Source organism: Capsella rubella, unplaced genomic scaffold, assembly GCF_000375325.1.
Source record: "Capsella rubella cultivar Monte Gargano unplaced genomic scaffold, Caprub1_0 scaffold_6, whole genome shotgun sequence".
In the NCBI taxonomy this organism is placed as follows: Eukaryota; Viridiplantae; Streptophyta; class Magnoliopsida; order Brassicales; family Brassicaceae; genus Capsella; species Capsella rubella.
In genome coordinates, this window is record NW_006238918.1 from 12,645,139 (window position 1) to 12,658,396 (window position 13,258).

At 34.4% G+C, this 13,258-nt stretch overlaps 2 protein-coding genes across 2 annotated transcripts; one reads left to right on the forward strand and one right to left on the reverse strand.

Annotated features, from left to right (window-relative positions):
- The first annotated feature begins 4,840 nt into the window (after nucleotides 1-4,840).
- Nucleotides 4,841-9,499, forward strand: LOC17883432. Its single transcript, XM_023780919.1, has 7 exons — nucleotides 4,841-5,316; nucleotides 5,468-6,172; nucleotides 6,256-6,611; nucleotides 7,179-7,390; nucleotides 7,741-7,997; nucleotides 8,470-8,648; nucleotides 9,045-9,499. The coding sequence occupies exons 1-7, from the start codon at nucleotides 5,010-5,012 to the stop codon at nucleotides 9,129-9,131; spliced, it is 2,103 nt and encodes a 700-aa protein (XP_023636687.1). The 5' UTR covers nucleotides 4,841-5,009; the 3' UTR covers nucleotides 9,132-9,499.
- Nucleotides 9,500-9,725: 226 nt separating this feature from the next.
- Nucleotides 9,726-12,539, reverse strand: LOC17881578 (probable magnesium transporter NIPA5). Its single transcript, XM_006287856.2, has 9 exons — nucleotides 12,091-12,539; nucleotides 11,679-11,735; nucleotides 11,474-11,564; nucleotides 11,155-11,315; nucleotides 10,936-11,063; nucleotides 10,717-10,854; nucleotides 10,518-10,610; nucleotides 10,246-10,366; nucleotides 9,726-10,164 (listed from the first exon to the last, which is right to left on the reverse strand). The coding sequence occupies exons 1-9, from the start codon at nucleotides 12,257-12,259 to the stop codon at nucleotides 9,959-9,961; spliced, it is 1,164 nt and encodes a 387-aa protein (XP_006287918.1). The 5' UTR covers nucleotides 12,260-12,539; the 3' UTR covers nucleotides 9,726-9,958.
- Between the last annotated feature and the right edge of the window lie 719 nt (nucleotides 12,540-13,258).

Here is a 13,258-nt window from a genome sequence, read left to right on the forward strand (position 1 = left end):
AGAAAAAAAAAAGGTCGCATTCAGAAATTGGGTCTTTACGTAACTAAACCGGACCAAAACCGGACCCAAACCCAAATCCAAACCAGAAAAGGGAAAAAGAGAGTTTAAAAATGTAATCCTACTCTTAAAACCAAGGCTTCACTCCTCAACCAAACTAAGCCACAAACAAACAAAGAAAACACATCACAAGTCCAACCAACATAAAGATATATGAACGTTGTAATTGCTACACAAATGTAGATAGAGTACACAATATACCATTACTAACTCTCAATTGTTGAGTTAAGCTTGAAGACTTAACTTGGAGAAGAAGCTATCCTAATCCTAAACCGAGCAATGGTTTAGTTAGAGATAATGATCATATACTTTAGGAGTTATCTAAGTATATATATTTCTAATAGGATTAGGAATAGGTTTTTTATATAAATATAGATGTCGAGACATGACATTAAGTGTGAGACATTGAGAGATTGAGAGCTTAAGTTTTGAGATATTTTCTTAAGCAATAAAGAGAGTAATTCTTTATAATCTTTCAAGTGTTTCTTTAAGTTGCTATACTTGTGATCTAGATCAATCCAACAAAAACATAGTCGGTAATAACATATCAGAGAATTATCTTTAAAATCTAAAATTCGATATTCAAATCAGAAGAAAGCATCAAAGTATTTTCCGCATTTCAAATTCTAGTAGTTTTGTGATAACAAAAAATATTATGTATCCAATATTATTGCTAACCACGATGCACTGACCATGTTGATGTTGCCAAATATGGACTGAGGCCAAAGATATACAACCAAACGTCGCTACCACAATGAGGCCAACGATGCTGATACTACATGGCTACCGACCATGCAGTTGGAGATCCAACAATTACTGAAAATTAGTGTAGAACTTAATGTCAGTCTATTATTGTATGTTCTTAATTGTGTTTTCCAAAAATAATCTAATGAATTATTTTTTCCCAAATTAAAGCAAGTATAAATATCGGAAGTATTTCATATTAGATTTTTTCTTTTTAAAGAATGAGCTTATAATACCTAATAAATATTAGACATGGTATCCAAAGGTATAACAAGAAGGGGGATAACTAAATGTTTGAAAAATATTTTCAACGATATAGTACAACTGATTCAAATATTGTGCAATAGATTCAAATGTTGGAAAATATTATCAATTCAGATCAACAATATTTATCAAACATTTCAATTAAAATAGTTACATATATTGTGTTCATATTTATCTCAAAACATATCATACAATTTATTTTAAAGTAATAATATAATTCTATAAACTATAATTACACTATATGTAAATCATTTCGAATAATATAAAACACATATTTCAAATATTTGTATAATTTGATTAGTTTGTATAAAGTGTTATATATGTTGATTGAAATAGAGATAATAAATATGCTTAGTTAGACAAACGTATATCTTATGTATTATATTCGTTAACTAAATACATGGACAATTTTTATTTAGAACTTAAGAAAGTATTTCTTTGAATTATATTAATATAACATTTTCATACAAACTAATTATGTATTGTTGGATAATCTAAAGTAATACATATATATATATATATATATATATATATATATATAATGATGCTACTATAATTGCTATATTTCTATTGTTGCAATTATGTAAATTGTATTATACATTTTTGAGATGAATAGGAAAGAAGATTAATGTAGGTAGAGTGTTTGAAAAGAAATACTATAAGAGGAATTACAACAATATAGTTTAGGATTTTAATGTTTATTATAAAATTTAACCAAAAAAACTTTTCATTTCAAAAAGCTATAAAAATAAAAACAAAATTACAAAGTATAGTAGAAAACTAATATTGTAAAATATAATATTTATTGTTTGAAAGAATTGCGCTTGATATATGAATTTGGTTAATGTTTGAAAGAATCGCGCTTGATTTGTGCATTATCTTTTTATTTTATTTATCATTTAAAGACTTATTATGATTTTAAAATTTGTAGACACCAGTATTGTCTCTACTTTATTTATATTTCTAAGACTCATGGAAACTATTTATTTTACATGTAATATGTTAATATCTCTATTTCAGTTTTTTTTTCAAAGTACAACAAAAAATGTTTATGGTTTAGTAAATATTGAGTTTATTCATGAAAACACACACAAATAATAAGAAACTTACATATATGACAACAATATCTGTAACTCATGACTAGTTTATACGATTTGAAACTTTCACAAACTCGGTCAATCATAACAAGTTTTTGTCGGATCTCCTTTCCTTATCCTCCCAAACATATAATATAAGCTTTCATCAAGTCGTATATTTAAAGTCTTTTATTTTTCAACATGCGATACAATTTCTAAATCAGCTAATAGATCATTAGTTTGTTACAATCTTTTTTTTTTTTTGTAGTGGCACATGGACCATTATGTAAAAGAATAAAAAAAAATTAGAGTTTATCTACCATTTTGTTTCTATTTAGTGAATTATTTTCACAAATAAGAACTTTTGGTGGGGAATATACTTTTAGATAATTAAGTCACATATATTTTAATTTTTTACTGTCTTTCACCACTCAAACTTATAACAATTCATTATTATCTTATACTTGAGATTACTCTATATGGGCATGTTTATTTGAAAATTGCAAGTGATTGCGACTGTGATTTTTAAGTCGCGGGATGTTGTTTGTTTAGTAGTCGCGCGATTGATCGCTATAACAATCGTCATTTTTCTGTCCTTCGACTAATAGCAAGTCTATTCGTATTGTAATCGCTGCAACTGAGTTTTAAATATTTTGAAATTTATTGTTTATCATATCCAAATCTAAAGCAATATAAAGTCATAAACCAATATCATAAACCAAATCATAAACAAAACTCATAAAACAAAAATGAATCATAGTTATAAAGTAAAACGAAAAAAACTTAAATCAACAACTAATATAATAGTGGCCAGTCACAGGCTCACATCAATCAATCGCCGTGTTTAATCGCAGGTTCTTGCGATTGTCAAACGATTTGTGACTAAATCTAACGATTAACGTACTGTATGTAATTAATTAATTTACATGATGTCTCTAACATTATTGAATGGACCATGACTAGCACCAGTGCACCACCATCAGCTCCACCAGATTAACGTAATTAGTCGATAACGAACTTGCATCCCTCGATTTCTCTCACGATCAAGCTCGAAAAGGTCCAAGACTTATCAACTTATTCCAGCATCTTCTTTGTAAAAAATCTCCCAAACTGCTATTTCTGCAAAATTAAAAAATCTCTAATCTTTGTTAAGTTCCAGCTTCACAGTAATGAACAAATTTAATTTTAATTTTCCACAAAACTAATGTAATCAAGTCAACTTTTTAATTTTAAGTTGTATCGTAAACTAATTGATACTCATGCATTTCTCAGCAATGCACTACATGCAAATACTCGTGTTTTGTCCTTCTCTTGTTTCGTTAGTTTGAAGTTTAACTAATATATCAAAGGAAACATATAAACAGATTAAAAAACAATTATGTTTCTAATATATATTTGAATGTTATTAAATTTTACTATATATCTAATATATTAGTTATGTTTGGTCATTCAAATTGTTTTTATATAATGTAAAATCGTTACTTTCTTAATTATTTTGTTGTAAATGTAAAATACGTCAAACCAATCCTTTCTTAATATAATCTATCAGAATCAATTAAAATTTCTCATTTTTTTTAGTTATATGTATACAACATTGATGAAACTGTTTATAACTAACACATGGACAACTCAATGATATAACACTACGAAAAAATAAACAATAATTAACAATTATAAACTAGCAAATAACTCCAACTAAATTATGATCTTTTCAATTCTAGAAACATCAATATTTAAAAAAATCAAAAACCATTATTAATATTCTCCACATGAATCGTTGACCATATAAAATAACACATGTATAAGAATCAACAAGCATATAAATAACAAAGTAAACGTTGTATCAATTTTTAATTTTTTTTTGTATATATACCTTAATTTTTTTGGTCAAACCAAATTCTCATGTTTAACTTACAAAAATATTTTTTATCGCCAAGTGTAAAAATTATTAGGCATGAGAATTTGATTCATGTGGTATGATGTTTTAGAATTATCATAATTCGAATGATAAGGTATATGTACGAAATTCATATATTTTTCTCTATATGCATTATTTTGTCCATGAAACCTATATGAATATGATAAACCAAATTTCATGTTATTAATTTTTTTATTTATTCCTCGTCTTTGTAATGAAGCCTCCCATAGATTTGCAAAATTTGGTTGTATAAATTCTGTTTTCTATTATGATGTAACAAACCCGCCACAATGGCTGTATGAATAATGGTATTTGGATCGTTTAAATTCAATATAATTATCTTTCAACAAAAAAAAAATATATATGATAAACAAAAATATGCAAATTTTTTTGTATATATATATATATATATATTCTCTAAAATTTATCATTTATGAAATTGTATCAATATAATACCATATTGTGAAAACTACTAAAACGATCATTAATTAATTACCTTTCTTTCCTTTTTGAACAAACCCAAAATTAATTACCTTTCTATTATTAGAAGACCAAAAATGGTTACCCACCCACCCGAAGAGATTATAATGGGTCGGATCCAAAGGACAGTCTCGTGACTGCCACGTCATACAAACAAACTACAGTATTGCTGATCCAAACACACACGCCGTCGTATATCCCCGGAAGCGCGTGATATTCCACGCGCCTTCACATCTCCCTCTCTCTCACTCTCTCTTACCCAAATCAGATCGTTTTAAATGGTTGTTTAATATCTTCTTCGTCTAAGTATATCTCTCAAAATCAGAAAACAAAGTTTGCTTCATTCATACTTCAAAAATTTCTCCTCACATTCTCCACTCTCTGCTTGTATATGTAAAACGAGATTACGACGGAGACGTAGAGAGAGAGACGGCGACGGAGGAGGAGGAGGCTCGTTCGACAATGCGAGAATGGCTCAGTATAGGCAATCGGGAACGGAGAGGTTTTTGGGAGGTCGAAGTGGTGGTTACAATCCTTATGTCAACGGCGGAGCTTCGTCGGATCACGTAGCGATCGGGATCCGTAACGGCGTTGGTAATTTCGGTGTAGTGACTCAGCACGGGAAAGCTAGTCGATGGCGGCGATCTGCTCGTTTGGATAGGAATCGTCGTTTCGGTGTTGGCTCTTTTGTGTTTGTTCTTTGTGTTGTGCTCGTTGTTTGTGTCTCGGCTTACTATTATTTCTCCGGTTATACAAATTTTGGCGGAGATGATAAAGGTTAGTTCGATTTCTCAGAGCTTGATAGTATGAGTGATTCACTTAAGCTAGATCCTGTTTCGGTTGATTGAATTGATAGGAATTGGATTCGAGAAATTGGTGTTGGAGTAAGATAAGGAAGGAGCTGATGGTTTGTATTATGTTTTTGCAGGAATTGATAACTCTGAAGGTGATTTTCTTACGAATGTGTCAAGAACTGATCCTTTGAAAATACTTAAGTTTGGTCATGGTTCAGTGTTACATGGACGAGATTCGAGATATTGGGATAAGGATGATAGAAGACGGGATGAAGATTATAATGAGGATGATGCAGAGGTAGCTGCTGAGGATAAACCTGTTGCTAAGGAGAAGTCTGAAGTGAAAAAGGATTTATCGCTGCGCAATCCTTTGAAGGGTTCAGATTGGAAAGGCGTTGGTTTTTATAATGAAGCTGGACGCGATGAACTCAAGAAATATGAAGTAGAGTATCAGGCGTCTCTAATAAAAGGTGGTCAATCATTGAAACAAAATGATGGCCATCATCAGCCATTTGATTCAGACCCTAATGGAGATGATTCAATTGATACTCATGATACTCGAGGAGATGAGTATGTTGATATGGGGAATGATGGGCATGAAAATGAAGAATCACACAAAGAGAATCAAAGGCACAATGAGGATGATACTGAAGAATCTCACAAAGAGAGTGCATCCGTGTTACGTCATTCCATCACCAAGCATCAGAAAACTGAAAAGGTTAATGGAGCTGCATTAAAAAGGTCACGTGGGAAGTCTTCTCTTGTTGGTTCCGGTGGTAAGTCCGGGAAAATATCACAATCTGATACAAAAAGGCGAGCTCGAAGTCACAGATTTTCAGGTAATGTCTTATAATTAGCTGTGTTGAAGAACATATTCTTGGCTCTTGCTTCTCAGAATCCTCTTGTGTTTTTAATCTTATAGGCGTATCTTGTGAGATGAAGCTGTTGAATTCCAGTCAACAGATACAAGAACCTTTGAACACTCAAAATTTTGCTGCACCGTCCTTACAATACATACAGATAGAGGATAAACCCGAGGAAGAAGAACAGTGGGAGCCTAAATTTGCAGGTCACCAGAGTTTACAGGAACGAGAAGATTCTTTCTTGGTTCAAGAACAGAAAATCCATTGTGGCTTTGTCAAAGCCCCCGAAGGATTGCCAAGCACTGGATTTGACCTGACCGAAGATGATGCTAACTATATCAGTAGATGTCACATTGCTGTGATCTCTTGTATCTTTGGCAATTCTGATCGCTTGAGGCATCCTGCTAATAAAATGGTACGACAATGTTAGCCCTTGATGTATTTTCATGTTTTATTTTTCTCCTTGTTTCCTTAAGTAGAATTGAAATAGCTCATCGCTCATACATGAAGACTTGAGAAATTTGTGGCTCTTAGATACTCACTGTCTGAGATTTTCAAGCTGAGTTCGACCACTTGTTGAACCTGAACTTGATGAACAGTAAACTAGTTTTGGCAACTAGATGAAGATGAGTAGTTGACAGTTATATTTGAGTGCAAAATGTTTTGACTAGCCAAAGCTGGACATGAAAATGATGAGTTATAAATAGTTGAGTACCTGGCATTTGAAAAGTTTGTTTGATGGGTGTTTATGTAATCATAAATTCAACCATCTCTTAAGCTTTATGCCGACGAGGACATAAACATTGGTTCCGGTGACTTGTTAGTAGCTTCTATTGCGTTCAGTTTGGCATCATTATAGTGCACTAAAAGCTCATAAATGCAATAGATGCATATCCCTTTTGTATGTATCGTTGTTTACACGCTGATATCATCAAATTTATATTCATTACTTTTGCTAACCTGGGTTTCTCTCTTCGTTTAGGTAAGTAGTTTGTCAAGAAAAGATGTTTGCTTCGTTGTGTTTGTGGACGAGATTACCATGCAAACACTTTCTGCCGAAGGCCAAGTACCCGACGAATCTGGATTCATTGGTCTGTGGAAGTTGGTGGTGGTAAGGAATCTTCCTTACGCAGATATGCGGAGGGTAGGCAAAATACCAAAACTGTTACCACACAGACTTTTCCCTTCAGCAAGGTGAGACTCATGTCGGAGTGATAGGTTTTAATAGGTCTAACTCGGCACAATTTTCTCCTTCAGTTACAATTAGCCAAAATTAGAGCCGACTAAAAAACCATTTCTCGGTTTAGTATGAATAAGAATTGACTGGATAGGATATTAGTTGTCTAGCATGTTGTCATGGACCAATTTCGTACTAGTTTCTGTATAGTTTTAACCGTGACAATATGTATAGTTTCCGTACTAAGCTACAAATCCAAGAGCCAAAATGAGAATAAGTTTAAAGTTTAGATGTTGGAAGTTGTTTTGGTTACCCACCTAAAGCTGTACAATTCAAAACAGAAACTCATCTGATGTATATTCTTTAGGTACTCAATCTGGTTAGACAGCAAGTTACGTCTCCAGTTGGACCCCTTAGTCATTTTGGAATACTTTCTGTGGCGTGAAGGGCATGAGTATGCTATTTCCAATCATTATGACCGCCATTGTTTATGGGAAGAGGTTGCACAAAACAAGAAGCTAAACAAGTACAATCACACTGTCATTGATCAGCAGTTTGAGTTTTACCAGAGTGACGGGCTGACGAGATTTAATGCTTCAGATCCCAACAAGCTTCTTCCCAGCAGTAAGTTCTTTTTGATAACTGCAATATGACATGATGAAAACCCCGCTTAGGGAGCGTTTCTGTAGTTTGTGGCCATAGGCCCATAGCTGCTTGTGTTTGCTTATACTATGGACGATGAATGATTAGAAAGAAACTGGTAAATAATAATTACAAAAATATGACTAGTGTGAGTTGAATTGTTTTGCCAACGATTTGCATCTGAAACTACTAATTACTGCGTGTGAAAAATTCACACTTAAATTTTTGCCAATGGTGTGAAATTCTGTTTGAATCTCATGTAAAAATTGGTCACATGTATCTAATTGCTATCAACTACTATTACAGTCTTAAAATTTATGTTTTCCTTGTGGTTAAATGCTTATTGGCTCCAAGCTATGCTATAGTCGACTAATAGATGTATTCAATACATTCATATGTTTTCCTCACTTTGTGACTATGAGTCTGTAATCTTCCTTGTGTATGATGTTTGCAGATGTTCCAGAAGGGTCTTTCATTGTACGGGAACATACCCCCATGTCAAACCTATTCTCCTGTCTTTGGTTCAACGAAGTTGAGCGCTTCACTCCCCGAGATCAGCTGAGCTTTGCATACACCTACCAGAAATTAACAAGGATGAACCCTGACACTCCATTTAATCTTCACATGTTCAAGGTAAAAGATTCATGTTTCAATAACCCTCAATGGAACTTTTAAGATTCCATATTGACCTGCCTAATGCTTATAGGCATCAGTGAATTTGCATTGTATTCACTTTCAAGCTGGGTTAAGGATTGATAGAGATCTTCTACTTATGGATTTGTGGAAAGTGGAGTGGTATAGTGTACTAGTATCAGAGCCGAATATATGAAACTAGTATTCATGGGTTTGTAGAAAATGATGAATATGAGTGTAAGATGGGTTGAATTATCTGTTCTACTTGAATCAAATCCCTTCATAGGAATGTATCACAGTGCAGGTTACGCTATATTGTCGAGTTATCATTGATCTTGAGCAAAACTCGTATCAAGAAGAAGAATTCTAAATTTTTGTCCCCTCTGAAATTTTCAGGATTGCGAGAGGAGAAAAATCACCAAATTGTTCCGTCACAGATCAGAGGAGAAGCGAAACCTTATACAACAAGCAGCAACACAATAACACAGACCATTTTTTGTTTGAATGCTGTATATTATCGCGGCTGTACTGACTGTGAGTAAGAGTAAAACACCCACAGTTAAATTTCTCTGAGACTAACATTGTTGTGAGAAGATCAACAGGTGAGAACCCGGTTTAGAGGTATACGTATGTGATGTGATTTTAAGAGAGAAAGAGGAAGGAGAGGTGTTTGAAAGAAAAGAAAAGGCCGATTCAATTCATTTACAGTCCTCTCAATGTTTTATTCAATTCATTGCTTCCGTAGGCTTTGTAGTCTGTATCAGTGTATGATTGCAACAAGAACCCGTAAAGTTCTGATTGATTTGTCGCGAAAGTAATTTCAGGTTTGGGTTCCCCTTGTTGCCTGATCAGTTCAGTGGGTTTTATATATTTATGTCGCTTCTGGGAAGACTAATATTAACTGAGACCAAACTTCAAGGTAAGCTAGATCTTGTATGGTACTCTCAAATCCAACACGATATCAAAAGTTCCCGAAACGAAACAAAAACTTAGTTCTATACTATTGCAATGGTTAAGATGTCTTCAGTAATGTCTTTTCATGTTTACGCACTCGTTGATAAGTTAACAATAATAAGCTGTGAGAATGGAGGATGATGCTCAAGACAATATTACACGTTCATTGTTTTGTCGGATATCGCGTATAAACAGTCACATTTCCGAGGACGCCAACTTTTCAGTATAGCAAAATGATAGTGTGGAAAAATGGCTCAGCTAATTATAAGAATGATGTCTCTTCAGACAATGATACTAAGGCGCTGAAGCCCTTGAGGTATAGATTATATATACGGATATATATAGGCAAAGAAACCTTATACACGTGATGAACTTTCTTGTCTCCGAAGTGGTACAGCTGCTTCGAGATCCTCTTCTTGTTGCTTGATCTGACGTGCAGGCCGTGGTGACTTTGCTGACTCTTGGCGTCTTAGACTGAGAATGATGCCATCCTGTACAAACCCTTTGCTGTCTTCGGAAATTTTTGGAAGTCGCAGAAGCAGATGACTCTCTGATGGTAAATCTGCATTTTGGTCGCTGTTACTTATTGATTTATTAACAAAGCTTGAAATGAACATATCCTGCAAATAGCTAGAATGCTTACTTCCTTTAGGCTCGCCATCAACCATGTCCGTTGTTGTGTGAAGAAGAAACGTTCCAGATAGGATCGTGACGAACCCGCACAACTCTGTCATGATCTGTGTTCCATTCTGCCCATCCCAATCCTGTTTAGGCATTGCAATTCACCAGACAAACAAACAAATTAATCATGTTTGCGTTTGCAAAGTGTTTATATTTTGAAGTGATTCTTTGTTTAATTGTAAACTGGAACTTAGAAATAGAACATAGAAAAGAAGAAAAAGAAACAGGCAATACCTTAAACATGATGACACTAGCCAAGATCGTCAATGAAGTGAACATAACATAATATATGGGCGAAACCACTGCTGTGTTGAAAGTATCAAGCGCCTGCAAGTGACAAAAGGCGAGAACCCGAAATGAATTTTCCTAAACCAGCATTTCATCCCATAACATTACCAGAGAAAAAATGTGTAGAAGTGGCACTTTCTGTTACCTTGTTTAGATAGTTCATTTGTGTAATTACGCACATAAGAACTATCGCAGTGAAAACCCATGTTTGCGGGTATCCTAATTGATTTGTTCCAGAAAAAGTGAGTTTCAATGCTATCCCGAGCGCTTTCACACTCATAACCTGTTTGCAAACAGTCATAAATATTGTCACTCCAACACGGTAAGTGTATAAACATGTAAGTTTTAAAGAGTGATCACGTACCGATAATGATCCTATGAGAGAGCAGACACCTATATATACCATGACATGGGACTGCCCATAAAGTGGTATGAATTGAACTATAAGTAAGATGGCTGCTCCTACCACACCCGCGGCATAGAAGAGAAAAGCTATTAAAGAACAGACAGCGTGTCACGAAACTATCATATAATCTTAGTAGAAGATGTTTGGACTTTGAAAGGGAGAGAGAGAAGTCTGTACCAGGTTCTGTTGCAAGATTCCATACTTCTAAAACGGATTCAATGTCTCGTTCTTGTGGAGCATGTAGCACAATTGTTACTGAACCAACTATACATAAAGCACAACCAAGGATCCCGAAAGTGTGCAACTTTTCATGTAACATGATATGTGCAAGAGAAGCACTGCAAAAACAAAAACACAATAAAAAGCTGAATAATTCAATATACAACTTGAATCAACAGGTTATGAAGTTATCAAATATATAATTCATTTCTATAGCAAAAGACTACCTAGCCTAGAAAACGCCTTTGTTATGCGAAACTTACGAGTTTATTCACACCTGATAATAATGCTAAGCGCACCAAGAGGAGTAACTAGAATGGCAGGTGCAAACGCATATGCAGCAAAGTTTGCAATTTCCCCCACAATCACTACAAAACAAGCAACATTGTATCTACCATAAATGTCATCACAATCTTCCAAGAACAATAATGCCAACACCACAGAGCACCAATAAAATTGAGGTACGAATCAAGGAAACTCACTTGTTATCATGCCTATCCACCAGAGAGGCTCAAGCAAGTATGAATAACCTCCAGACCCTACACAAGTGTCACCACCAAATTTAGCCAAACAACAAAATAAAAAAAACACCAACATTGTACAATATCTACAAGACTTGAGATCATTGCAAAGAAGATTTTGCCATGTTCTCTACACCATACAACAAAATCCACCAGAATCTTTGCAAAAGTATGCTGCAATTGAAATTTGAAAGTTCCAGACACCTTCTAGATTGAATCAATAGCACAAAAAAGTTTCAATTTTTGCCACTCAAGTCTCCATATCAACACACATTTCAAGCGAAGCAGACACAGATTGGTCAATAGACACATTCATAAACCCAAATCACAAAGAGAGCAACAGCAGAGAAGTAGTGAGTGAGTGAGACTAAACCTGCCCTGAGACCAGAAGCACCAGCTTTCTTAAGTCCTTTCTTCTTCACAATGAAGCTAGCACCAATGAACAAGCTTGAAGATAAAGCCAACACTAAACCCTTTACATTATCCGACGACATCCCTTTATACGCATCTCTCCAACTTCCACCACCACCAGAATCCACCATTGCTTCTAACAACACAAAACCAAACCCTAAACTCCTAAATCTTTAACCCACAATGCCAAAGATCGAAACTTTGGCAACTGGGTATGCTCGATTCTACGATTGACAGTGAAAAGCCAGAACCTTTACAGATCTTGAACCAAGTTGGTGGCTTTGGATAAAGAGATAAGATATGGGTGTTGGAGAGCAAATGTTGTAGATCACACAAAAAAGTAACAATGTTAGAGAGAAGAGAGAGAGTGAAGGGAAGAAGAAAGTGAAGAAGTGAGGAAGCATCTAAGAAGACGCACACAACAACGCAAGCATCCAATAGAAAAGGGAGAAACAGAGATGCGTGTGTTCGCAAATTGCATAGTGAAAACTGGTGAGAAAAGGTTAAACCTTTGGAAGCTTTTCTCAATTTTTTTTTAATTTGTCTTTCACTTTACACGTTTCTTTGATGTTACTTGTTTATTACAACGAAACACTTTACACATTCAATAAGATTTTAGTGAAATAGATTTATCTTCACAGGTGATGTATAGTGTTCTATTCTTATATTTTGAGTGTTTTTTATTAAGGTTGAGATGGGTTTCTCTGTATTTGTTTAGTAACTTTTTTTTGGTCATTTCAGATTTCAGGTAGTGTTTGTGAAACGACACGGTTTGGATGAGTTTTGGACACTCTTAAGCATTTCGAGTCAAGGGAAGAAAAGATTTGGATCGAATCTTCCTTCCACTAGAATGACTGACAGTCTAGTGCTGGAATAATCAACCGAACTGAACCGAGATTTTGGTTTTTGTTTGGTTTGGTTTCTGTTATGGGTTATTAACCGATCGGTAATCTATGAAAATTAGTTTGGTTAATCGAGAACTTCGGTTAGTTTGGTTAGGTTCTCAGTTCACCCAACCTTTTTTGTTTTAATAACCGGATTATATCAGTTGTAGAAAAATTAGACCAATCTTCGTTAATAACCAAACTAACCGAGGCGAGGAATCGAACTAACTAAGCTACTTGAAGTTA